Source organism: Electrona antarctica, assembly GCF_951216825.1.
Source record: "Electrona antarctica genome assembly, chromosome: 3".
Taxonomy (NCBI): Eukaryota; Metazoa; Chordata; class Actinopteri; order Myctophiformes; family Myctophidae; genus Electrona; species Electrona antarctica.
In genome coordinates, this window is record NC_136808.1 from 40,220,028 (window position 1) to 40,244,740 (window position 24,713).

The 24,713-nt window shown below is 41.7% G+C and overlaps 1 protein-coding gene across 3 annotated transcripts in view; it reads right to left on the reverse strand.

Moving 5' to 3' along the window:
* Positions 1 to 24,713, reverse strand: part of LOC306920406 (myocyte-specific enhancer factor 2A-like) — a 72,822-nt gene that overhangs the window by 36,953 nt on the left and 11,156 nt on the right. For 2 of the 3 annotated variants that reach the window (XM_079497151.1, XM_079497149.1), the window contains exon 2: positions 10,136 to 10,332. In XM_079497151.1, the coding sequence (XP_079353277.1) occupies positions 10,136 to 10,189 (54 nt within the window). In that variant the 5' untranslated portion in view covers positions 10,190 to 10,332. Of the gene's footprint in view, positions 1 to 10,135; positions 10,333 to 22,749; positions 22,824 to 24,713 lie in introns of those variants that run through there. The other variant, XM_079497150.1, reaches the window with a different exon arrangement.

Consider the following 24,713-nt stretch of genomic DNA (forward strand, 5'->3'; position numbering starts at 1 on the left):
CCCTGTGCAACTTTTAAAAGACAAGCTCTCAACTTCAAATGAGGAAAGGACAGAGAGGACAACTATAAAAGAAAAGACTTGATTCATATTTGCATGTAGAGCCAAAGTGTTTTTATGTGTCCTGCTCTGTCATCACAATGTCTGTTTTAACAATTAAGAGGTGTGTCTAACATGTAAAAAAAAAAAAAGAAAAAAGAAAGGAAAAAAGTGTTAAGTACAATTTATACTTCTTTTCCCCCATTAAATGGACCGCTAATCTCCATAATGTAATGAGGTCATATTTTCAACGAACATAATAATTTAAGTGTTTCTCTGGTTTTATATTCATATAGCCAAATGCACTTTTAACCACTAAACCCTATGGCCGGTGTCCCACAGGGGTTTATATTGGGACACTACTTTCCCCCCCTCTACAAAATCTCTTTGTCGTATATGTAGCCGATATGCAAACCTATTGACTGCCGTTGTGAGCTTGTGGTTCCAGCCAATGTTTGGCCACATTTTCAGAAAATATTAACCTATTATTATTATTATTATTATTATGACATGCCCAGGAGAGGGATGATGCTAGGGTTCATGTGATTAACATATGATATTAATATTTCTCTGACACCTCCTCTTAGAAAATAATACACACGTAATACACACATATTATCGTATTGTCTACTCTAAGACACAGAGGTGCATGAGACACAGAGGCAGATCCCGGCATGAAAGGTATTACAACGTACAGGTTACATCAGGTCTAAATGGGTTAATGTAGGTTATCCGTATTATGCCTGAAACCTTATAGTTCACAATGTACATACATGCTACTGTATAGCTGCACTAGTGAGGTCGTAGAGGTCGCAAAGGGGAGTGTAGGTGAAGTGTCACTGGGTTCATCCAGTGGGCACAGAACATTTATTTTTAAATTGAGAGAAGCAGAGGGAAAATGTGCTATGGCGGCATTTGATAAGCAGGGAGTTGGCTAGACAGACAGACGCACAGCACAGCAGATAAGAAAAGACATACAGCCAGATAAACGGATAGTGACAGACAGACAGACAGACAGACAGACAGACAGACAGACAGACAGACAGACAGACAGACAGACAGACAGACAGACAGACAGACAGACAGACAGACAGACAGACAGACAGACAGACAGACAGACAGACAGACAGACAGACAGACAGACAGACTGACTGACTGACTGACTGACTGACAAAGAAGATAAAATAGGTTCTATGCACAGCAGCCATATTGGAAATAAATTGGGCCTCTTACCAAAGAGACGAATTAAGGCTCTTTACGTCAGAAAATAAATAAGAACAACCAGGTGCTCAAAGGAGGTAAAAAAGTAACTATAGTAAAAGGCATAAATGGTGCTCACAGATCGAACGGGATCATATGAAAAAACAACAGAGTAGGCTACGATCCTGGGACTCAGGAGTAAAAAAAAAAGAAGAGGATCAGCCTTTATTTATTTAAAAGGCAACTGCCAACATGTTTCGACCTTGGAGGGTCTTCATCAGGGCAAAAATGGGCTCTGTACCATTCTGTTCAAACAGAGTCAGGGTGCTAATATTGTGCATGCATGGCTCAGTGGAAACACTCCGCTAAACCAGTGGGTATCAAAGTGTGGTCCAGGGACCCTCAGGTTCCTTCTGGGGGTTCCTAATGGCCCCTTACGGGGTGGGTAACTCTGAGAGTGTAGAGTTTGGTTCCATTTTGTACAATCTCAGAGTTATGAAATTAAAACGTTTGAGAACCACTGTGCTACAAGAAACGGAGCACAGCCTTCATTAGTATCATCGGTAACACCTGTGAAGGAAGTAAGGAAGAGGCCCAATTTCCTACCTATATGGCTACTGTGCATATAGAGCCTTTTGACAGACTGACTGACTGACAGACAGAGAGACAGACACTCGGTTTCTCCCTCTCTCTCATGCCGCACCACTCTCTCTCCTCAGAGTTATGAAATATGTAAAAGTAAGAATGCTCTCATGAGTACGGCTGTCATCTCCTAACAGCTGCCTGGCTAGAAGGCTCTGTTAGGCTCTGCTAAGTATGCTGCCCTCTAGAGCAGTGCTTCTCAACCCGTGGTCTGGGGACCACCAGTGGTCCTTGAAAGGGTTCCGGGTGGTCCCCAGCTAAATGATGGAGAGATGGTAACCACATGGACCCTTATAGATCTTTAAAGGTGTAGGGAAACGGAAATGGTGGACATTTTATTTTGAAGTTTCAGCTTGAAACGCTGGCTCTGAAGTTGCTGAACCAATTAGAGCGTCGCATCCCTCCAGGCTATGGGGTCTCAAAGTCTGTGACTTCCTGCACGTGAATTTCGTTTGTAAACAAAGTGACAGAGACGTGGGGAAAAGCCAGCGGATTATTTCTAACCTATACACAACCTATTTTAGCGTGATGATTACATTTAAAACAAGTAATACACTGTCTGGCTGTCATCTTGAATGAGATTAAAAATGGAGTAGTTCTTTAATCAAAACCAGCTGTGGAGGATGACAAAGAAGCAATGGGAATTAAACTGGTGAGCTTAATTTTTATTGGCTTTTATTGATCTCTACACGTCATCACGCAGCACGTTTTCGTTTTCAGGAAGTAATTAAAAAAACATTTTATGGACTTTTGATATAAAAACACACAAAATTTGCCCATTTTTTTGGCATCCATTGTTAGGTATGCCCATATGATGACCACGGATATGTTCTAAAAGTGTGAGTATTTTTCATTTCACTACACCTTTAACTCATGAGAGTGTAAAATGAAACCAAATTTCATTTTACGCTTTCAAGAGTTATTATTGTTAAACAATAAGCATCTGCATTACTTAATTTACAAGAAGTCTACACAATTAGAGAATGAATGTATAATAACTTAAGAATTGTTATGTTACCTCGTCTATGGTAGCACATCATACAGGAATTGTGAACAAAACCTTATACAACGACAACAAAATATTGTAAGGCTTGGGTCTTAGAGGCTAAAACTCTGGTGGCCCGTGGCTCAAATGCCGAATAAATAATGGACCTTGACCTTGGGATGTCTTCTCTTCCCTACTGTGTATCTGCTGTCTCAACACAGAACAGGTACGAAGAAGAGCCCGAACGATGCCCTGATGTTTGGATAACCCGGTAAAAATGCTATTTTGGGATTTTTTACTTTTTATTGTTCTGCTATTTTGGACGATGCCCAAAATAAAGAGATTGAAAATTACATAAATCAGTACACATCAGCTGCATGTTTTGCAGATACCCATCATGTCATCAAAAGAAGTCAAATATTGGCCTGATCAATTCAATCGAATCCACTGTATATTGATTGTATAGCACATTTCACAACTCAAGGTTTACAAAGTGCTGTACAGAAAGTTAAAAAGCTAAATACACTGTAAAACAAAAACAACAGCAAGACCAGACAGTAAAAAAAAAAGAACACATAACAACAAAGCCAAACAAAACTCTCAGAATTAAAAGTGAAATTTAAATGTCTCGATGGCAGGGGCCAGTTTGACATGATAGGGGAGCTCATTAAACATGCCTTTTTGTGACCTCAATCCTTGAGGGAGTATAAACCTTTATGAGATCAGAGAGATACTGAGGTGCCAGTCCGTTCAGTGATTTAAAGATAAACAATACAATCTTAAAATCAACTCTAAAACGAACAGGGAGCCAGTGAAGAGAGGCCAGAACAGGTGTAATGTGGTCACTGGTCACGCCTGCGGGTTCCAGTTAGGACACTCGCCGCAGCATTTTGGACCAGTTGTAGACGTGCCCTGCGTCTACGTGGCCTGGTTCATAAAGCCAACATACAGTGAGTGACTTGGTCTAGTATGTGTCCGTGTCCACATGCTGGCCTCCGGTGAGTCGACTCACAGGCCTCTCTCTCTGAGCCGGTCATCACCAACACACAAGCTGCTCTGACCCGTATGACCTCTGACCCCTCCGTGTTTTGACCGTAGTACTGTCACTACCCCGTCATTATTACCCTCCCAGCATGACTCATCAGGTTACAACAACATGCTGGGAGGGAGTTGCATGGTGGACGTGATGACGTTATGCTTTCACCGCAATGTTCTGAGAAACAACTCTCCAGAGTTCAAATGAGCTCTGAGGAACTTGGTGTGTAGTTCTGATTAAATATTACTGCCTTAGCCCAGTGGTTCTCAAATGGGACCCCCAAAATGTTGGCACGCCCAGTGCACCCCCAAAACACACACACACACCCCACCTCACTTAGTCTTAGCCTACGGTCTAAGGCACACCTGCGGTGTCGTAGACAAACATCTATAGAATTGGTGAATGACAAAACATACTTACAGTAGGTACTCTGAGTCTGATCCGTCTATACTACTAAAATTAGTCTTGTATGTTCAGTACCTTGACCTTGCATCGACTGCTCAATGTTCTTTGGCCGGGTTACCTCAACAACAACAGGTGGCAAAAACATTTTATGTGTGAAAATCATACTCGAGTGGATGAAGTGTTTTTCATGATGATAGCGTTATGTAACCACTTAAACCCTATACTCAGTTGACCGGCGTCCCCCAGGGCCCTGTACTCGGTCTGCCCCTTTATTACCTCTACACTAGTACACCAAATCTAAAAGCTCACAAGCTGAGCTTATAGATCCGCTATTTTTGCCGAATGAAAAAGAAAAGCTTACTTATCGCATAGTAGCTTTCATGGGCATATTTTTTATGCATTATTTATATTCTTGTAATGATTGTAATGATGATACCCCAGGCCAATCCCAGTCGTGAAATTAATATCTGAAACACACACAGTACAACGCAGCTTAATGTTTGTCTCTCCCATCTCAGAACCTGACAACACCATGATGAGTCAACAGTTCCTGGAGAAACATACTCCACAGAGGGTCAGAGAGACATAACTTTAGCCAATTAACTATGATTCATATGGAGGAGCCAACCAATCAGAGAGGGAGATGAGCAGTACTGTGTCAACAGCTAACCAATGAGAGGGCGGATGAGCAGCACTGGGTCAATAGTTATCACCGCTCCAAATTCTGACACAGCATAAATTATTCATCCAAAAACAATTCATTTTAGTTTTATGGCGCTGCATTAGGTTATTGGTTGTGGGACCCAGACTAGTGATCAGGAGCTGCAATAGGCTCTGTATGCACAGCAGCCATATTGGATGGGGAAACAAAATATTTCTGGGGACGGCCATAGCCGAGTGGTTAGTGAGCCTGCCCGGGCAGCCAGCGGCCCTGGTTGTCCCAGGTTTGATTCCAGGACAGCAGTGTGTCCATGTGTGTCCCTGAGCAAGGCTCTTAACCCCTAATAGCTCCCAAGCACCGTAGAATGGCTGCTCACTGCTCCTAGTTGTTATAGGATGCAGGTAAATGCAAAGGACAAATTTCATGTGTGTGCAAATATACAGTGACAAAAAAACACCTAACCTTAACCCTATAACCCTAACCTCAGTAAAACTATGCCTGCCCGGGAGCCAATCAGACACACGGTAAGGCGGGTCCTGGATGCTGGAACGGCGGTGGGACCTGGAGCTTTGGTGGCATTCCAAATCACGCACGACTGGGGACTATTCTATTCTACTTCCTTCACAGGTCTTACCAAAGATACTAATTAAGGCTCTGTTCCGTTTAATGTAGCACAGTGGTTCTCAAACTTTTTTTAATTTCATAACTGTGTACAAATTCACCCTTTGTCAAGTCCCGCCCGTGGTTGTGGCCCTCTTCATTGGTTTCCGTTTCGTGGTTGGACAAAAATCCTCTCTCTCCATCCACTACCATTGAAATAACATGTTTTTCAGTTGCTTCATATTGATATTCTGTGCACTCAATTGTTATTTTAAACTTGGTGTCAGTAAAAAGGAACATCACAGGTGCAGCACGGTGACTGGGCATATCATGTTTGTTTTTAGAAAAAAATTATGTTTTAGCAAATTCAACATAAACAAGGCGAAACGAGGGCGGAACAAGGCAGAAAGAGCCTGCTGGTTAGTCAGTCAGGGACCAATCAGAAGGCTGACAAAGGGTGAATTGAAGGGTCCATTTGGTTCCATTTGCACACTCTCAGAGTCTTCCACATTTGGGCACTGAAATCTGGTGCTCAAATCAAGAAAAATGCAGAAGTAAAGCACTCTTCCGGGTGCTTCAACCGCTGGTGAGCAAGTTGAAATGAATAGCTGAGGGAAGGGCAGTCCATCCTAGTTATACTGTATTATAATACTGTTATATATATATCTAGAGGATGGAATTAACACTATGTTTGAAACCCATCGGTGTTTCCAGTAAGCCAACATGCACCTTTATTGAACTTTATTGAGAGGATGGCCCCTTGAGATGCAGCATCTCGTTTTAGAGGGGGTCCTATACATACAAAATACAACATTACAGCAGTGCAAGTACACAGTACTAAAGACACATAGGTGCAACATGACATGATACAGTACAAATACACAGGACATACACATACAGGTACAGTTAGCTTGCTCCCCTTCTCCCACCCCACCCCTGACCCCCAACTTGTTTATATATGGAAATAGAGAAAAACAGTACTATAACCTGTGTCAAAGAAGTAAACATGTGAGTAAGTAGTATTAGAAGCATGAACAGGTTGTTTGGAGATGTGAATATAGGGCAGTCCTGAAGCGGCCTAGAGAGGTAGTTGATCTGAGTGAAAGTGGCACAATATCAGCACCCTGATATTGAACAGAGCCATCATTAGTATCATTGGTAAGACCTGTGAAGGGAGAAAGGAAGAGGCCCAATTTCTTTCCAATATGACTGCTGTGCACAGAGCCTATTCAGGATGCAGGGATGTTGATGTTGGGACTGAGAGGGTTATGGTTTTCGGTTTGGAAAAGGTTGTTTAAAACCATGATTTATCCCGGGAATGGGTTTGAGGAGCATACTGTACATGTTTACCTTTACCTTCAACAATACGCTGTTTTATACTCATATAGCCAACGGTATACATATTTAACCACTAAACCCTAGTATACACTTCATTGGCCTGGCCGGTGTCCCACAGGGGTCTATACTAGGACACTACTTTTCCACCTCCGCTCTACACACCAAATATCTTTGTTGAAAATAGCCGATATTCAAACTTACAACGTGTCATGTTGTGAGCTTGTGCATCAGCTGGTTCCAGCAAACATTTGGCTATTTGTCTGAAGATGTTCACCACATTATGACATGCCAGAATAAGGATACTAGGGTTCATGTGGTTAATATATTAATATTTCTCTGAGACCTCCTCTTGAAAATAACGGATGGTTGTGCTCACTATAAGAGACAATGAACAACTACTATGATTCTGAGTAGAAATATTAAAATAAAAATGTTTGAACTCTTGACAGCCCCATCATCCAGTTAACGTGCAATTTTAGCCACTTTATCCCTTTATATGTTGGCTATTCAAAGATAGCAGATCTACAAGCACGTTGTGCCGTGCTGTGAGATTGCACATCTGTTATTTTTGAAACTTTCTGAAAAATACCTAAAATGTTTGGAAACTTTTGAATCATTTTGCATTTTTGAAGCAAGGACAGTCCACGGCCGTCCTTTACATGATAAAGTTTGACTTTGAGATGCACTCGACTCGAAGAAGCCTTCGTATAAACTATACGAAGCCATCAGTGCCCATACAGAAACGGCCTGACAACCCAACATCAAATATAAACTTCACCCCCCTCCCAAACTATATTTACTTCCCGGCCGCATCCCTATTTCCAGAACCTGCAGGGCTGACTTCCAGACAGACTGGTATTTGTTGGTTGTGTTTAGGGGGCTGATATATATAGAGGAGACAGACAGAGAGGGATTCCAGTGGCCAGGAGTGTGGTGCATGGCTGGGACCAGGCTGGGAAGATGAAGAGGCAAGGGAGGGGAAGTCAAGTCGACTCAAACATTGTTTGTATAACATTTCATTTACAGGGATGTTCTTTTTCTTTTTTTAATATAATCTCAGTAAAATGTATAAATCGTCATCTTCATTCCTTTTTAAATACACTTTTATATATATGTTTCTTTGTTTGTCTAACATTGGAAAATAATCTTATACAAAAAATAAAAACCATAATCTTCTATCGTCTCTGGTCAGGTGGAAACCTCATAATAAAACTGTTACTTTTTCAGGATTCAAATTCAAAAGCATCAAAAGTAGTGGATCGACAATCTTGTGGATCTGCTACTTTTGATGCTTTTGTGTGACGCTGTAGTATCAGAATCAGGCTTATTGTCACATCACAGTTTTACAAGTAAAAAAGTGGGTGAAATTCGATTTTGTGCATATACAGTAGTTCCCATCGTGTCAAGTAAAACAAGAAGGGGAAGAAGAGATGGGGGGGGGGAGACAAACGGTCTCTTTTAGCTTATATAAGGGGTTTCAGAAATTAACAAGCTTGTTTCACAAACGGAACAACCGTTTGTTTGTATGATCAAGTAAGCATTTACGAAAAAACACAAAAAGTTAGAATATGGAGAAAAGAGGTTTCTGCCAATAGCAGCGCTATATGCAACTATGGTAATCAATTACTTCATTGTATTCAGATCTCCAGGGATCCATGAGATAAGACATAAACTGCATAATTCTGGGTCATTCTGAATAATGAATCTGATCCTGATTAAGTGTTTGTTTTGGATAACATAACCAACAAGTATGTCGGAACAAAATGCCAAGGGTTCCGCAGAGGTTTTTTCTAGTCCTAACGCTAACTTCAGAGAAATGCCACACTGTATGCGCTCTAGCTGTGACTCCACCCTTGCTAATGATGGGGTACCGTTTGGTCCGACGCTAAACCCCAAATTACTGCCCTCAGCACCAGCTGTGACCGCTGACCACTCTGAAAAGCAAAAGGGCCTTCGAGGGATCTTTATGGCGGTGGTTCTACCCTTCGTTGGGTCTACTGCTGGATTTCTACTCAACCTGGTAGTTAGCTTGATTTCAGTCAGTGTCTTTGAGTCTAAATTTGTCCCAGATTATTTCGCTGGAAACAAAAGCCAGCGGTTCCTTGGTCTGCAGGGTCCCCGGATACTGGCGCTGAGAGAACCACTGTGTTCCTCTGATAGTGAGGCGGTTGCCCGGAATGGTTCCCTGAGAGGAACGCCTTTGTTAAATGATCATGAAATCTGTTGACGTTGCCGTCATCCTTGCACAGTACAAACCACTGACGCTGGCCTAACCAAAGGTATGGCACCCCTCCCTCCAGCTCACTCTGATCAACTAACACAGGGAAGCTGTCTGAACCTTCCCTAAAACATCCGGGACAACGCTCCACATGTCCCAGACTCTTCTCCTCTCTGGCTCCCAAACTGTGGAACAAACTCCCCAAGTGCAGTTAGAACTTCACTCTCAATTTCCCGCCGGAATCTGAAGACTCATCACTTCAGACTCCACCTCCGGCCGTAGCACTTGACCTTGCCTTGATGACCATGCAAAGGTAAAAATGTAATTTAGATAGTGTCATAAAGACACTAAGACAGATCCTAGGTGCAGTTATTTATCTGTCATCCTACAGTTTCTATAGTTACGTTTTTTTTTTAAATATATTATATAGTTTAGACTGATTCCTTAGCTAGGTTCTTGGTTTACCTATGATCCTAGATTAGTGACTAGTGAGGCACTGTCTCTCTGCATTCGATGTATAAGTGTTTACCTTGCTTACTGTACGTTGCACTGGATAAAGAGTGTCTGCTATATGCCTAAATTGTAAATTGTATCCTGAACAGCCATAAAGTAAGCTTCAGTATTTAAATCAATAATGCCATAAGTACAGAAGTAGCAGTGTCAGAACTACAGTGTTAAATGTTGAAATATTCCTGTGTTTCTAGAAGGATTGTACCAGCACAAGAAGAGTATTGAAAGTTAATTATGAGGACAAAAGAGAGTGACAGAGAGAAGCAGGTAAACAAACAGTCAAAAATAGGTTGTATCTGTCGGGTGGAAACCTCATATAAAACTGTTACTTTTCATGATTCAAATTCAAAAATAGTAAAAGTAGCAGATCTACACTGTAGAATGATCAAGTAGGGCATTGATTTACAAAAAAAAAGAAAAGAAAAGAAAAAACAAACAAAAAGTTAGATTATAACGACAACAACGATATCATATCATATCATCATATAATATATCATGTCTGACCTGTCTGTTCCTCTCGTCCACTATTCTGGTGATCTGAATCTTCTTCCGCCCCATGGCAATTACCACTTCCTGTTTCCTCCACCAAACGAACGATGAAGAATGAGCACTAAACGTCCCAGCGGTGACCGTTCCTGAGCAGACCTTCAGCACATAGTTCCACTGTCAGCCGTAGAAGTCCAATATCTGTGTCTGTCCTCCTGCAGAAAGAGAGGGACAGGACAATAGAGTGAGTGAGTGAGTGAGTGAGTGAGTGAGTGAGTGACTGACTGACTGACTGACTGACTGACTGACTGACTGACTGACTGACTGACTGACTGACTGAGTAGAAAGTATTTGGGCAACAGTTACATTTTAGCTTCAAGATTATTTGATTAATCCAAAACGTTATAGTTGCAGCCCTGCAGTAGTAGGAAGAGACAGGCATTCATTGCTGCATGAATGTTATTATGGCAACATCCAGATGCAGGAAGATGCTCTAATGCATTTAAACTGCAACAGTTCATTGCTAGTATGTTAACCATAATATCCCTAATTTAGGAAAATGTTCTTCTTTTTATTCTTTTTTCCGCCCAGAAATAGCGAAAATAGCTACAGTATAGATCTGCTATTTTCACAGAATATGAAGAATATACAACTTACGAGGCTGACAAAATGCCCCCCCGCCCTTTGTTTTTGTGTTTTTTACAAATCGATCCCTACTGATAACAAGCAATAATACCATACCAAGTCTATTCATTGTCATGCTGTACAACCACAGCATATTATGTTTTGTTACAGTATTGGCTGCAATCGGTTGCTTTTAATGTTCATGATGATCAATGAACTGATACAGCTGCACTTGTCAAGTTTTGATCATTAGCGTGCAATTTAAAACATGTATAATGTGTAGAAGACATTTTTGTCTAAAGTAAAAACCAGTGATACTGTATATTTAATGTTTTAAACACTGCTGGGTTTAAGGACCTGAGGTCAGATGTATAAAACACTAAGAAGACTTTTTAAGGTCAGAGTTGAGAGCTTGGCCTGTTAAGAGGATCAATGGTACTGTATAAAATTACTGTGGGGGAAACTAATTGAAAACACAATCAATATTAGCACACGTGCACACACCTGCACGCACGCACGCACGCACGCACGCACGCACGCACGCACGCACGCACGCACGCACGCACGCACGCACGCACGCACGCACGCATGCACACAGTACAAGATTGATGACACATGCTCGTAGTACAAATAATATGTGTAGTGAAATGTTGAAATGGTAAAAGGTTATAAGCGGAACCGATTTAATGCCGAACCAAAATTCGGCATTAAAGGTGGAAAAATACTTGAGTGCTTTCATGATTTTAACTGTTAAATGGAAACTGAAATGACAAAGTTCATGTCTTTCTCATGTCAGGATGTTGGACAACATATCATTGGGTGAGTTCGGATATGTGCACCGGGAATGTGCTCAGTTTTGTGTGTGTGCTGGGTGGTCACGTCACAGAGTTCACAGAGTGTGGCTTATTACGAACAACCAGTTAAAACATGGGCCACGGTAAACGATGAACACTTGTATGGTGATGTACGAAATGCTTGCCTTGCTAGCTTAGCTTTTGGCCCCGGGAAGCGCTCGAGACACTGCAGTGACGCACTCACACTGAACAACCCAAACTTCTGAGTAGGGTCGGTCAGTGCGGGCACTCAGTAAGGCTCAGCGCACTAGATTTTCGAACAACAACAGACCCAGTGCACTGAATAAACGAACGAGAAGAGGGCACACCAGTGCACTCAGTGCAAGTGTACCTCTTGGTGATGTTGTCATTACAGTAAAATCACATGTTAAAAACACATTCATAGCAGAATCTAAAAGCACACAGCGTACTTCGTACATATCAATTTGGGGGTCCATGACATGAAAAGGTTTGAGAAACACTGCTCCACTGTGTGTGCACACATAGTTTCCTCGAGCAAGCGCTGTTTAACACCTCTACTTGGCTATAGTTTCCCTCCAGCCTCGCAGTGACCTTCTTCTTCCAAACAGTTTACCTTCCTCTGGCTGTATCTCTGTGTATCTGTGAACCCAGGGATCTCCTCTGAAGACTCCGCTTCACCTAAAACCCTCTCCTCTTTATCTCAACCATGAAATCCATTTCCTCCTGGCTCTTTAGAAAGCCTCCAGTGTGCATTCACCGGGGGGCGTGAAGAAAGAAACGCTCTGCTGCTCGCACAGATACTGTAGTTTAGATTAACGGGCAGGGAGATTCCAATTCTCCTATGCAGCAGCTTTTATTTAACCTTTGTTTAATAATAAGGCTGAGTGCTGGATGCATCTTTAATGCTGCACTCCAGCACTATCACACGTCCACAGCTTTCCCAGTGCAACCAGTTATTTTATGGTCGGCCAGTGGCCACTAAGTGCTGCACGGTATACAGTATGTACTCACATTCTACTACTGTTATTATTGTGATTGTTGGGGTTATTTGTCACTGTAAATTTGGACATTATGCGAGTGTGTAATTGTCCCGTGCAACTCCAGCACCGTCCATCCAGTCGACTCTCAAATCTGCGGTGGACCGGGGGGGTAGGGGTTGTTTTGCAGAGTGGGATCGGACCAGCGGTTGTCCAGAACCAAAAAACCCACAAAGTCTTAAACATGGCCATCTATGGTGGTTCGTGAAGAACACACTGAACCTCTGTGTTAGAGAGGCAGGGGTTGCGACACGTTGAGTTTGCAGATCAGCTATTTTCGCTGTTTCTTTTGCCAAAAGGGCCCTTTTTAGGGAATTTCAACTCCTGCCTCCCTAACATTCTCTGCATTTCACTTCTTTTTTTTAGCTAGATCAGCTATTTTCTGGGGGCGACACCGCACTCTTTAGCTACTGGAGATGCGGTGTACCTCATGGTCAGGGTTGTCTACTACACAGAGGACAAATTCTGTCAACGTAAAATGCTGCGTTCAAGTTCAGGAGACTTCGGAAAAGGGCAATTCTCGCTGCCTTCGGGAAGTTCGGGTATGGCATAGAAAGGGGGAAAGCATGCTGGTTCAGCAGTAGCCTACAAAACAAAACAAAACAAAACAAAGCACAGCGCAACAGAACATTTCAGAGCATACACTAGTAATTGGACCGGCTTTCATCACTTCCACTAACGACTGAAGGGTATTTATCTGTAATGGTGGCGACCCCTCTCTGACCTCTCCAGCAGTCTACTCTGCACCCCTGCAACAGTCAGATTAGAATCAGTGGGGGATCAGGGCCAGGCCGGCGAACAAACACGCAGTGTGCAAATAGTTAGTACTGGTTGACCACTTCCAACCTGGCAGTTTGCATCCTCTTTAAGGCAAGCCGTCAGAAGCAGATATGTTATCATATGTATGTTATTTTCATTCATAATGTTCCCATGTTCAATGACAGATACACAATTAAATCGTTAATCGTAAATCGAAACAAACTTCGGGGATTCAGGGATGTTTATTTTCATGTGTGCCATTTTATTTCTGTTTATGAGGCCTAATATAAAAGGAAAACAGAATTGTATTTATATGTTCCAACATTCACTGCAGACCCCCAAAAAAACAATTACATAATTTATCACAATTATTTGTAAGACAATTATTTAATTCAAATATGCATGAAGAAATAATAGGAAACGGGACCTGCAACTAGTTCTGCAGTAGCACTTTTAAGAGATTTTGGACAGATAGAATGTGTCCCATGATGGGAAATACCGCCCTGGAGCACACTCGCCTATTAGTTTGCATTGCACAGTGCACTCAGTGCGCCATTTCAGAACGGGCCCGTAATGAAACAGACTGTACTTTGTCACTTCAATGTATAGTTTTTTCCCCCCTCAGTTATTGGGATGCTGCCTGTCTCCTCTCCTCTCCTCTCCTCTCCTCTCCTCTCCTCTCCTCTCCTCTCCTCTCCTCTCCTCTCCTCTCCTCTCCTCTCCAGTATTGACTGGTACTTAGTAGGTCACTGAGCTAATGAGTTTTCCCCTGAACCGTAATTAAACTCATCTAGATACTGACACACAAACGCACGCACGCATGCACACACAGCACACACGCACACAACTATCAACAGGTCGGTCATTTATTTAAGTCCATGAGCTGAAGGCCAAAACAGATTAAATGGTTTTAACTGTCAACCAACATGTTATGCTGCCCCCCCCCCCCCCCCACACACACACACACACACACACACACACACACAGACAGACGGGCAGAGATGAATCAAGCTAGGTTGTGTAAGGTGAAGGATCAGCAGCAGTCATACAATCACTCAACTGGTTCATGTGGTCACTTTCTAAAAAGGAGTGTTTGTGTGTGTGTGCGTGTGCGTGTGCCTGTGCGTGTGCGTGTGCGTGTGTGTGTTGCGTGTGTGCGTGCCTACATCTCTCTTCCTGTCCAGAGTTGGCTCACTCTGTGTTATTATTAATAATATTCTAGTTTCATATTTGGGGCCTTCATCTGAATAGAAAAATAAAGCCTTTATTTTCCTCCCCTTTCTGAGCGATACCAGATGATGATGATGATGATGAGGAGGAGGAAGATGTCAGATGATGACGGTGCAGAGCAGAAACTGCAGCTTCTCGTCCTGTTCTATAAAGTCCAGCAACATGCTTCTGCAAAGGGCTTTCTAGTCGGATTCGCTGCATTCCGTCAATTTGTTTTGTCAGTCTGGAAAGTCTCCTACAGTATATCTCCAATGTAGGCGGAACATGCCAACCGAGAGAGCACACTCGAGGCTTCTGATTGGTCTGTGGTGCAGGTTAGGACAAAAACACCAGTTTGACGTCATATCAATGCATCACTACTGCTGTTGCCCTGCAACGTCCCCTTATCATTCACTAAACTCACCCCACACAGCCGACAGTTGATTTGTACTACTGAATCTGACATAGTGGACTACTGAATCAAACCAGTGTTTACTTTTTACCGTAGGTTCTACTCTCGAGTCTCAAACGCATGAATCTTACACTCTACGTCCATCTCTAGACATGGTAACACCCCGCCTGCCTCTGATTGGCCTACCGACACTGCCCGTCTTACCAGACTTTTCTCCGAGGTGGATAGCTACGTATGGTGGATAGTCTGACGCGAGGTTACTCCGTGGTGGGAAATAATACAAGCACGGTATAATACAAGAGAATGACAGCTTGGCACGCACGACAGATGACACTCCAGAATGCAGCCTTATAACTTGTAAAATGTATTTTTGTAGAAGAGGCAAACTAATATTGTTAATGCCGTTTGCTTTGATTGAATAATTGATACGTACGACGTACGACGTAATATGATTTGATTTGGGTGTGTTCTAAATAAAGCGTTTGTATTGATTATCGTGTATTAATGTAGGCTAATTATAGTAAACTAATACTATTATACTAAAAAGGATAAAGATCAAAAGGAAAAGAGACCTTTTTACAGTACAATAATGTTTCAAGTTTACACATATATACGGAGTTGGCATATAACGTCCCATAGGCGGGGGGGTACGGATTTATACGGAGATGGCAAAAAAACTGTTATTGTCGCTCAAATAATTTCGATTAACGGATTAATTGTGTTCCTGTCGTTGAACATTGGAACATGAAAAGGGGGAACATGTTTCTGTTTGGCTTTTAGGCTTCATAAACTAAAGGTGCACAGGGCAGATGTGATAAATAACTTACATGATTTAATAACTTAAACTATAAAAAACATGAATAGTGATAGTGAAGGTAGACGATCTACAAGCTCAAAAGGCATCACAAAACTCACAATGTGACGCATGTTCATATTTTTTAAAACATATGAACATTTTTGACAAGCCTAACATCTGCTCGTCAACTTTACTACGTTGCAGCAGTGACTGCACTCTAGCTTCTCTGCAGCCAATGAGTTTCTTACATCATTCCTTGTAAGGAAGCAGAGGCTATATTGTTGATTTTCTTTTCTTGCAGCCAAAGTTTAGGAGTAATTTAAGCTAGCACACAATAAAAAGTGGGACTTTTACAATGGCTACAGCTGTAACTGTCCTAAGTCCTACTGTACATCATGTTTGCCATGGTTTTCCATTCTTTAATGTCTTTAATTATTTTTATTGCCACAATGCCACCTCTCTCCAGTACCACACGCAGATACACACATGCTCATACACAAAGGTTTGCTTTGACTTGTCTTGTTTGGGCACACATATAAACATATGCACACATATCAACATCTTGACTTTTGTATACTCGTACGTACAGTATGAGATAAAATATAATATATCATCTGTGATGAATAATATTCTCAATATCACAGACGATGACACATACTGTAGCAAAGTGTTATTAATATCTACAACATTGGTTTTCAAAGTGAGGTCCGGGGACCTCCGGGGACCCCCAGGGGTACCAGGGGGGTCGCCAGCAAAAGTAGTTAATGTTAGCGCATCATAATCATTTTAGCCACTTCATCCATTTATATGTTGCCTGTTCAAAAATAGAAGATCTGCAAGCTCACAGCGTGTCACTTTGTGAGCGTGAAGTAAGAGCATACTCTTTACAGATCAGTATCAGATCAGTATCAAGTATAAAGGGTTTAACTGTGTTACTGAAATTGCAGCTCAAATGCTAATTAATCCTAGTGTATGATAGAGACCAATTTCACCATAATCTTGTATCTCAGCGATATGATTATTGTAGGGCTGGGACTTTTAACCGATTCATTTAGATGAATTCATTACAGAAACAATAACGGGATTTAAAAAATGAACGCATTAATCATGCTTAGTTTTAGTTAAGCATGATTAAAGTGAATTAGTTAATTCGTTTTTGCACCACGGAACCTTTCTCACTGGACGAATTTCAGGCGTAACGATCATACCGGTGCACGCAATGGGAAAGATTATATTAAAAACAACTCACTCATAATCTGTTTTAATTGAGAAAAAAAAGCTTCTCAGGTAAAATATTGATATGCAATTAAAATGTGATAGGGCCCACTGGCCTAGCGGCCCTGACAGCGGGTAACGTGTTCAAGTCCCGTTCATGACGACCTTAGCTGCATGTCTCTCCCCGTCTCTCTCTCTCTCTCCCTCTTACCTGTCCGTCTTCACTTGCAACTATCAATAAAGGCAGAAAAGCCTAAAACAAATCATAATAAAGTGATTACTTTCGATTAATTAATTACAATTAGAAATCTTTTATAGAGTCCCAGCCCTAGATTATTGTGTTTTTTTTTATCACGATGAACGATAATAACAATGATGTCTCATCCCTACCCCAGACTACAATTTGCTCCCCCAACTCCTCCAACTTTTAGTGTTAAAACAGCAGCATTATCTCAGCCAGCGTGTGGTTTTAACAGTGGAACCTCTACAACAGCTTTTCCACACGTTTCCCTTCAGCCAAAGCTTTCTTACACTAGCTAGTAAAAACGAAAGCCCCGACTATACAAGACTGTTGCTTTAATTACTGGACTGTGCAGCTGATGTCATTTGGTTATTGTGTCGGTGACCCTGGTTTTCCTGTCTCAACACAAAGACACTGATGTCATCATGGCTTTAACACAGATCCAAACACAAGCTGCTCTGGAAAACTAAACAACAAAACAAACACAAAAAATTTACAATTAAGAAGCCCTCTCTCTGTGACTTCTGTTAGTTTCAGTGCAACACATTCAGATTTGTAACTTCAATAATTATGAAGTTGATTCTTCTGACTGAGCTGAGGTAATTATCGTCCTGAAGCTGAAGATCTGAAACTAATAGTCTTCTCTGTCATTTACCTCCCTATTCTGGGCATTTCATGGAAGGCCAGTTAGGGCCTGAGGTCCTGAGGTCCTGAGGTCCGGCCCTAACTGGGCCTGAGGCCCGGCCCTAACTGGGCCTGAGGCCTGGCCCGACTAATTAGCATACATTTTAGGCCAATTATTTTAGGGGCCAAGTATCCTATACTGTATGCCCAGCTTTGTCTGTTTGTGTGTAGCGAGGATTTGATTGGCTGAGCACCCCATAGCGATGATTTGATTGGCTGAGCAAAGTACGTATCGAGGATAAAGTGAGGACAGAAGAAAAGTGAAGACGGAAAAGTGAGGACGCAAGTTGTGATTGGCAGGCATGAGATGATGTATGGTGATGTATGATGAGAAGAGCGCCCCACACTTCACACAGGTGTGATTCTTTTTACAGGGGTGCCCCTGCGCCCAAAAAGTTTGAGAACCAGTAGGTTAGGCCTGTCACAATTACTACATAATCGTCTAATCGCAATTATTTGAGTTTTTTTTTCATAATAGTCATAATTGTCAAAATAAAAAAGCAGAAATAGCAGATCTACAAGCGTAAAACATGTCACTTTGAAGCTCAGCGATTTCGCTATTTTTTGTTTGTTTTGTATAAAATCGTTAAATACAGTATGTAATTTCCTAGTATATTTAAGTTATTTGACATGTGCCATTTTTAATTACGAGGCTTTAAAGGCAATCAGAATTGTTTTGCTTTTGTTATGTTGTCCAATGTTCAACGCCAAAAACAATTATTTAATTGTTAAATGTGTAATCGTAAGAGCCCTAGTTAGGGGACCGGGGTAGTAATTCCATATGGTGTTGAAAAACGGTCCTTTATTGAAGTGAGTGCATGAGTGAGTAATGTGAGGATAAGGGCCTGTCTACTGTAAGTAGGAGTGTTCACACAATGGAGGATAATGCACTCACTGACTGGTAGCACTGAACGATGCAAACTAGTACATTTGCATAATGTCTACAGCAGTGCTTCTCAAACGTTGTCATTCAAGGACCCCCAGATTCAGATGTATTTGGCGGAGTGTGGAGTAGACCCCCATCTGAAAAGGCTTTGATGGGAGGTGTTAAGCTTGCAGATCAGCTATTGTTCAGTGCACGAATCGACCGGTGTACAACTATACAAGTATAAATCAGGCATGAATCTAAAACTGATCCTTAAAACTAATCTCTGAAAGAGCCTGATCCTACAACGCTAAAACCAACTGGAATATTTTACAAGCTATAAAAATAATTTCTAAAAAAAAAAAAAATTCAACCATAAACGGTCCTCAAAATGTCAGTTTCTCAAACTGTACTAATACACGCACACACACACACACACACACACACACACACACACACACACACACACACACACACACACACCTTGAAATAATAACTTTTCAGTGTCAATTAAACACACAAACACATCCACAGAGACATGCAGACATGTGACCCGATGACCTTTCTGCCACGCCACATGCTGTACAGAGACATGAGTTTGTGCATGCTACACACCCTCTCTCTCACACACACGCACACACATCTCTTGATCTCCAGCTCACATAAAACGTATAATATCGACCTCCTTCCTTCCAACGTTTTCTTCTTGTTTACTTTTACTGTATGCGATCATTGGAATTCTGAGCCTACAGCAAAGTAACCTATATACCATTTTAAAGTGATAAAGCGATAAAAACATGGATATGAGAAACATGGATATGAGATACACCTGAGGCTATATGGCACACCCCGTGCCCACACATACACACACATGCGCACATTCGTGCACGCATTCGTGCACGCACACACACACACACACACACACACACACACCCACCCACCCACCCACCCACCCACACACACACACACACACACACACACACACACACACACACACACACACACACACACACACACACACACACACACACACACACACACACACACACACACACACACACACACACACACACACACACACACACACACACACACACACACACTACAGTGGGGGGTCACCGGGTACATTTTACATTTTACAGTACATATTCCGATCATACTCGGTTTAAGGGCAATACTCTGATCATAGGAAATGGTGCATGCCTTATAGCTGTAGTATATTAATCAGTGTAATAAAGCAGGGTAAGCATAAGCCAGTTACACACCTCTCATCCTGCCGCCCCCCAGCACACACACACACACACACACTTTCCACTCTATTCAGAATCTGACCCTTCCAAACTCGCCCACACACGCGATGTTGCCTCGCGCTTGATGATGAAGAGCTCACAAATCAAATCAAATCAAACAACTTACTTCCAAACATTTGCACTTTCCATCTACTTCCAACGTGTGGCATAAAGCTGGCCTAGTCACTATGTTAACCATTTAAGTCCTATTTTTGTCTCCACCAGGCCGAAGGCATGATGAGTGACTGAGAGTATGTTTTGCACTCCGTCCGTGTGTGTGTGTCCGTCCGTCCGTTACCAGCTAATCTCCGGCACCGCTGGCCCGATCCATGCCAAACTGTGCACACACACTCCCTGGATGCCAACGACGAACCTCTGCCCAAATATTCTACAGCGGCCTGTTATAGCGCCACCATGAGGCCGATTTTTACTCACACACATTTTATCCATTCCATACATCACGCAATTCGGTATACACTATCTCCATACTAGTCATGTGATCAACATGAACAAAATGCCACAAATCACAAACACAGTGTGCAATTTCCGTGAAATTATACACGCACATTTCCACTAGGCTGAGGACGACATGCCACTTTTTTTTTTTAATTTTTATCAGCAAAACATTTTCCCTGCATTTTCCACATCTCCCAGTTATAGTGCCACCATGCGGCCGATTTCTGCAAAACACATTTGTTTATATTAGTCGCACAGATTTCTTCCAAAACGGTACACATCATCTCTGTAGTCATGTGATCAAGACGAGTCTGTTGGATTGCTCAGATTCTACACTGATTGGGTAAGATTGTCTTCCAAAGTTTTCAGGAGTGGCCTGTTTTGTACAAAATGCTGCAAATCATGAACGCAGGGCCTGAGTGCAGTGAAACTGTGCAGGCATATTCCCACTAGGCTGAGGAAGCAATGCCACTTGACATTTTTTAAATCAGCCTCATGGTGGCGCTATAACAGGCCAAGTCCCATCTATACATGCACCGATCTGCATAAAACTTTGTATGCACAAAGCGTTGTGTGCACACTCTCTACAGCCCAAGGAAAAAAAACATCTGGCCTGCATTTTTCAATTCTGCATTTTCGAGTGCCACCAGGAGGCCCATTTAATTGCAACACTCTTTTTTATATTAGTCCAAAAAGTCCAAATATCAATCCTGGTGGAGACCTGTGGCCCGAGGGGCACTTCTTCTAGTTTCCTATACTTTGGCTATAAAACGCCCACATTTTGAAGAAACTGACTGGTTACCCCAACTCAAAAACATATCACTAGATCATATGGCTTAGGGCAGTGGTGCTCAATCTTTTTAGGCCATGACCCCTCACAATCATAATATGATCAAATGTTCAAATTTGAACTGGGAACCTCCCACCCTGACTGTAGGAGTTGAGCTATTTCATTTAGTTTGACTCTGTTCCACAGATAAATATTGTGAAACTACAAGCTCACACTGCGAGGCGTTGTGAGCTTGTAGTTTGGCTATTTTCAAAATGTTTGCTTCTTTTGAGGTGTAATATTGGACAATTTGGCTAATTTGGTATTACGGCCTTAAAAGTCATTAAATTGTAACTTTAGAAATGTGCAGATACCCATACACTTAAACTGTACTGTATGTTGGTTTGTTTACTGTTGAGTGAAATAACAATGTTGCAAATTATTTCGAGGACCCTCCAAAATAATTTTGGGACCCCCCTGGGAGTCCCGACCTCCAGTTTGGGAGCCACTGGCTTAGGGTTGTGACTGAGTGAATGAGTTATGGCAATTGGCGACAACAAGAGAGCAGATAACAAGATAGGGTGGATGGATTCTTTGGCCCAGGTCTGTGTTGGACACATTGGACTGTTTAGGTTGTAATCAGGTCTCAGTTTGAGCATAGAGGAGAGCAGAGTCAACAGTTTGTGCCACAGCCAACAGAGTCTGCTCTGCATACAGGCAGCCCAACGCTGTCCAGGGATGACATAGACTTCTGTCTATTTGGAAGGAAACAGTCCCAGTGTTTGCAACAGAAAACAGACACTACGACCATCAGAATGAAACTTTTTTCGGTGGTGATTCTGAACCAGCTTGATTTCCAATTCATCATCAACACATTTCGTTGCTGTCGGGGGGAAAGTCCAAAACAGTTCCTTTTTTCATTATTATTTTAGAAATGATTTAAAATGTGAATATAGTCCATTTACAAGATGAGCTTGAAAAAAGAATGGTTTCTGCCCGACAGCAACGATATTGATAAAGCAATTATTAAAAAACAGAAAACAAAAACCTCACGAATAGATATTATGGAGGTGTTGTGTCGGCATATACACTGTGAAATCCAAAGTCCAATTGTACACTCTGAGAGTTGTACAAAATGTTAACCAATCACTCCTTCCATCAGTCTTCTCCTCATTCAGATCACCAAGTAATGCACTGTACGCTTGTAGATCTGCGCTTGCTGTTTCTGCTTTTTCTTCAAAAACATTCGAAAATGCATCAAAGAATTTGAAAATCTTTCAACATGGAAATGAAATGAATGACGATCGTGACCATTATGCAAAACAATTGTGGTTATCTCAAATTAATCGCGACACTAGACGATTATGTAATAATTGTGTGACAGACCTAATCTCTCTCTCTCTCTCTGACTGCTACAGTACCACAATAATCTACATCTTTCATCCTCCATCCCTCTCTCACTTTCTCTCTGGTATCCTCTTGGTTTCTTCCTCCACTTGTTTCCTTCTTTCTTCACCCCCCTCTCCCTCCCTCCTGTAAATAGAATGAGACCAGTGATTCATGTTCAAAAACTTCTCCAAAAGAGAACATGCTTTTTGTTCTGCTTCGGTGAGTCATCATCCTCGTCTCTCTGTTTCACACACGCATGCACACTATAACTACACTTGTGAGGACATCAACATTTAAGACAGTGACTTAGTTTACGAATGCCATTTTTAAAACATTGCCACCACAAGAACTAGAGCCGAAAAATTGCAATAAAAATCTACAAGCCGAGCATGTAAGATCGGCTATTCTTTCGGTACAAGACAAGTGTGCAAAGTCAGGCATAACTCTATCTATAACCACTAAACTTTAAGGGCTCCCAAACTGCTTTGCCTTTTTTACTATTTTGAAAAACATTTTTGGATAGTTAAAATAGCCAATCTACAAGCTCACAACGTGTAGATCGGCTAGTTGAACTATTCAAAAATTATTTTCAAAATAGTAAAAAAAAGGCAAAGTAGTTTAGGGATAAGGGGTTTAGCATGGACGAAAGTAGAGAAATCTAACCTCAAATACATTTTCGACCATTTTACAACTTCAATTTCTCAAAAACTTTAGTATACTTGAGGGGACATTCTGTCCTCACAAGTATAGTAATGCAAACACGCACGCATGCGCGTGCAGCCGCGCACGCATGCACACACACACACACACACAGACAGAGTGTGTAGCTGGACATGTAAAGTCAAACATGGTTATGTCACTGCAGCAGCCAGCCATCTGTACTGGATCAGTCCATTCTAGTGGTTTTTGAGGAGGACCCTCTGGAGAAAATAATAAAACAATAACACAATCACTGACTCTTCCGAACACAATACGGTATATAATATAATATTATGACCTATGAACACTCATATCAAACAAATGGAGAGGGATACTTCAAAACATGCTCGTATAAGAGCGTTGTTTATATGATGTGATCAGATAAGATAGCAAGAGAGGGCTGGTACAACCCCAGTCTTATACAGTAATGGTTCTCAAAGTGGAGTCCTGGGACCAGGGGGTCCCCAGCTAAAGTAGTTAACATAGAGTCCTGGGACCAGGGGGTCCCCAGCTAAAGTAGTTAACATAGAGTCCTGGGACCAGGGGGTCCCCAGCTAAAGTAGTTAACATAGAGTCCTGGGACCAGGGGGTCCCCAGCTAAAGTAGTTAACATAGAGTCCTGGGACCAGGGGGTCCCCAGCTAAAGTAGTTAACATAGAGTCCTGGGACCAGCGGGTCCCCAGCTAAAGTAGTTAACATAGAGTCCTGGGACCAGGGGGTCCCCAGCTTAAGTAGTTAACATAGCATCACAATCATTTGAACCACTTTATCCATTTATATGTTGGCTATTCAAAAATAGCAGATCTATAAGCTCACCGCTGAAAATGTGTGGAAATCTTAGATTTTAGTTTTTTTTAAATAAATCATTCTCTTCTTAGGGGGTCCCTGGCACAGAACATGTTCAGATGTACATCTGATTGTACAAATGCATATCAATGTGGGGGTCCTTGAAAGAGTCTGAGGACCACTGATCTACAGTGTTGCCATGTGTGCTTATTAAGTGACATTTGGGCCTTTTTTCTGTTAAATATTAAATATGACAAAAGAATATGGTTGTGTATTTTGTTTTTGTTTTTTAGTTTTTTGGGGAGAGGGGGGGGGGGCTTGTTAGTGTAGTTGCTACCGCATACTATTTAGGCTTCCTTCCTAATAGTTTTTTAAACCAGTGGTTCTCAAACATTTTCATGTCAAGGAACCGCAATGTATTTTGTCTGCAGTCCCACATCTGAAAATCATACAACCTCAGATCAGTTATTTCTACTATTTTGTAACACATTTTGAGTATAAAATATTAAATGTGGTGTATTTCGGCCATAATACATTATTTATGAAGATTA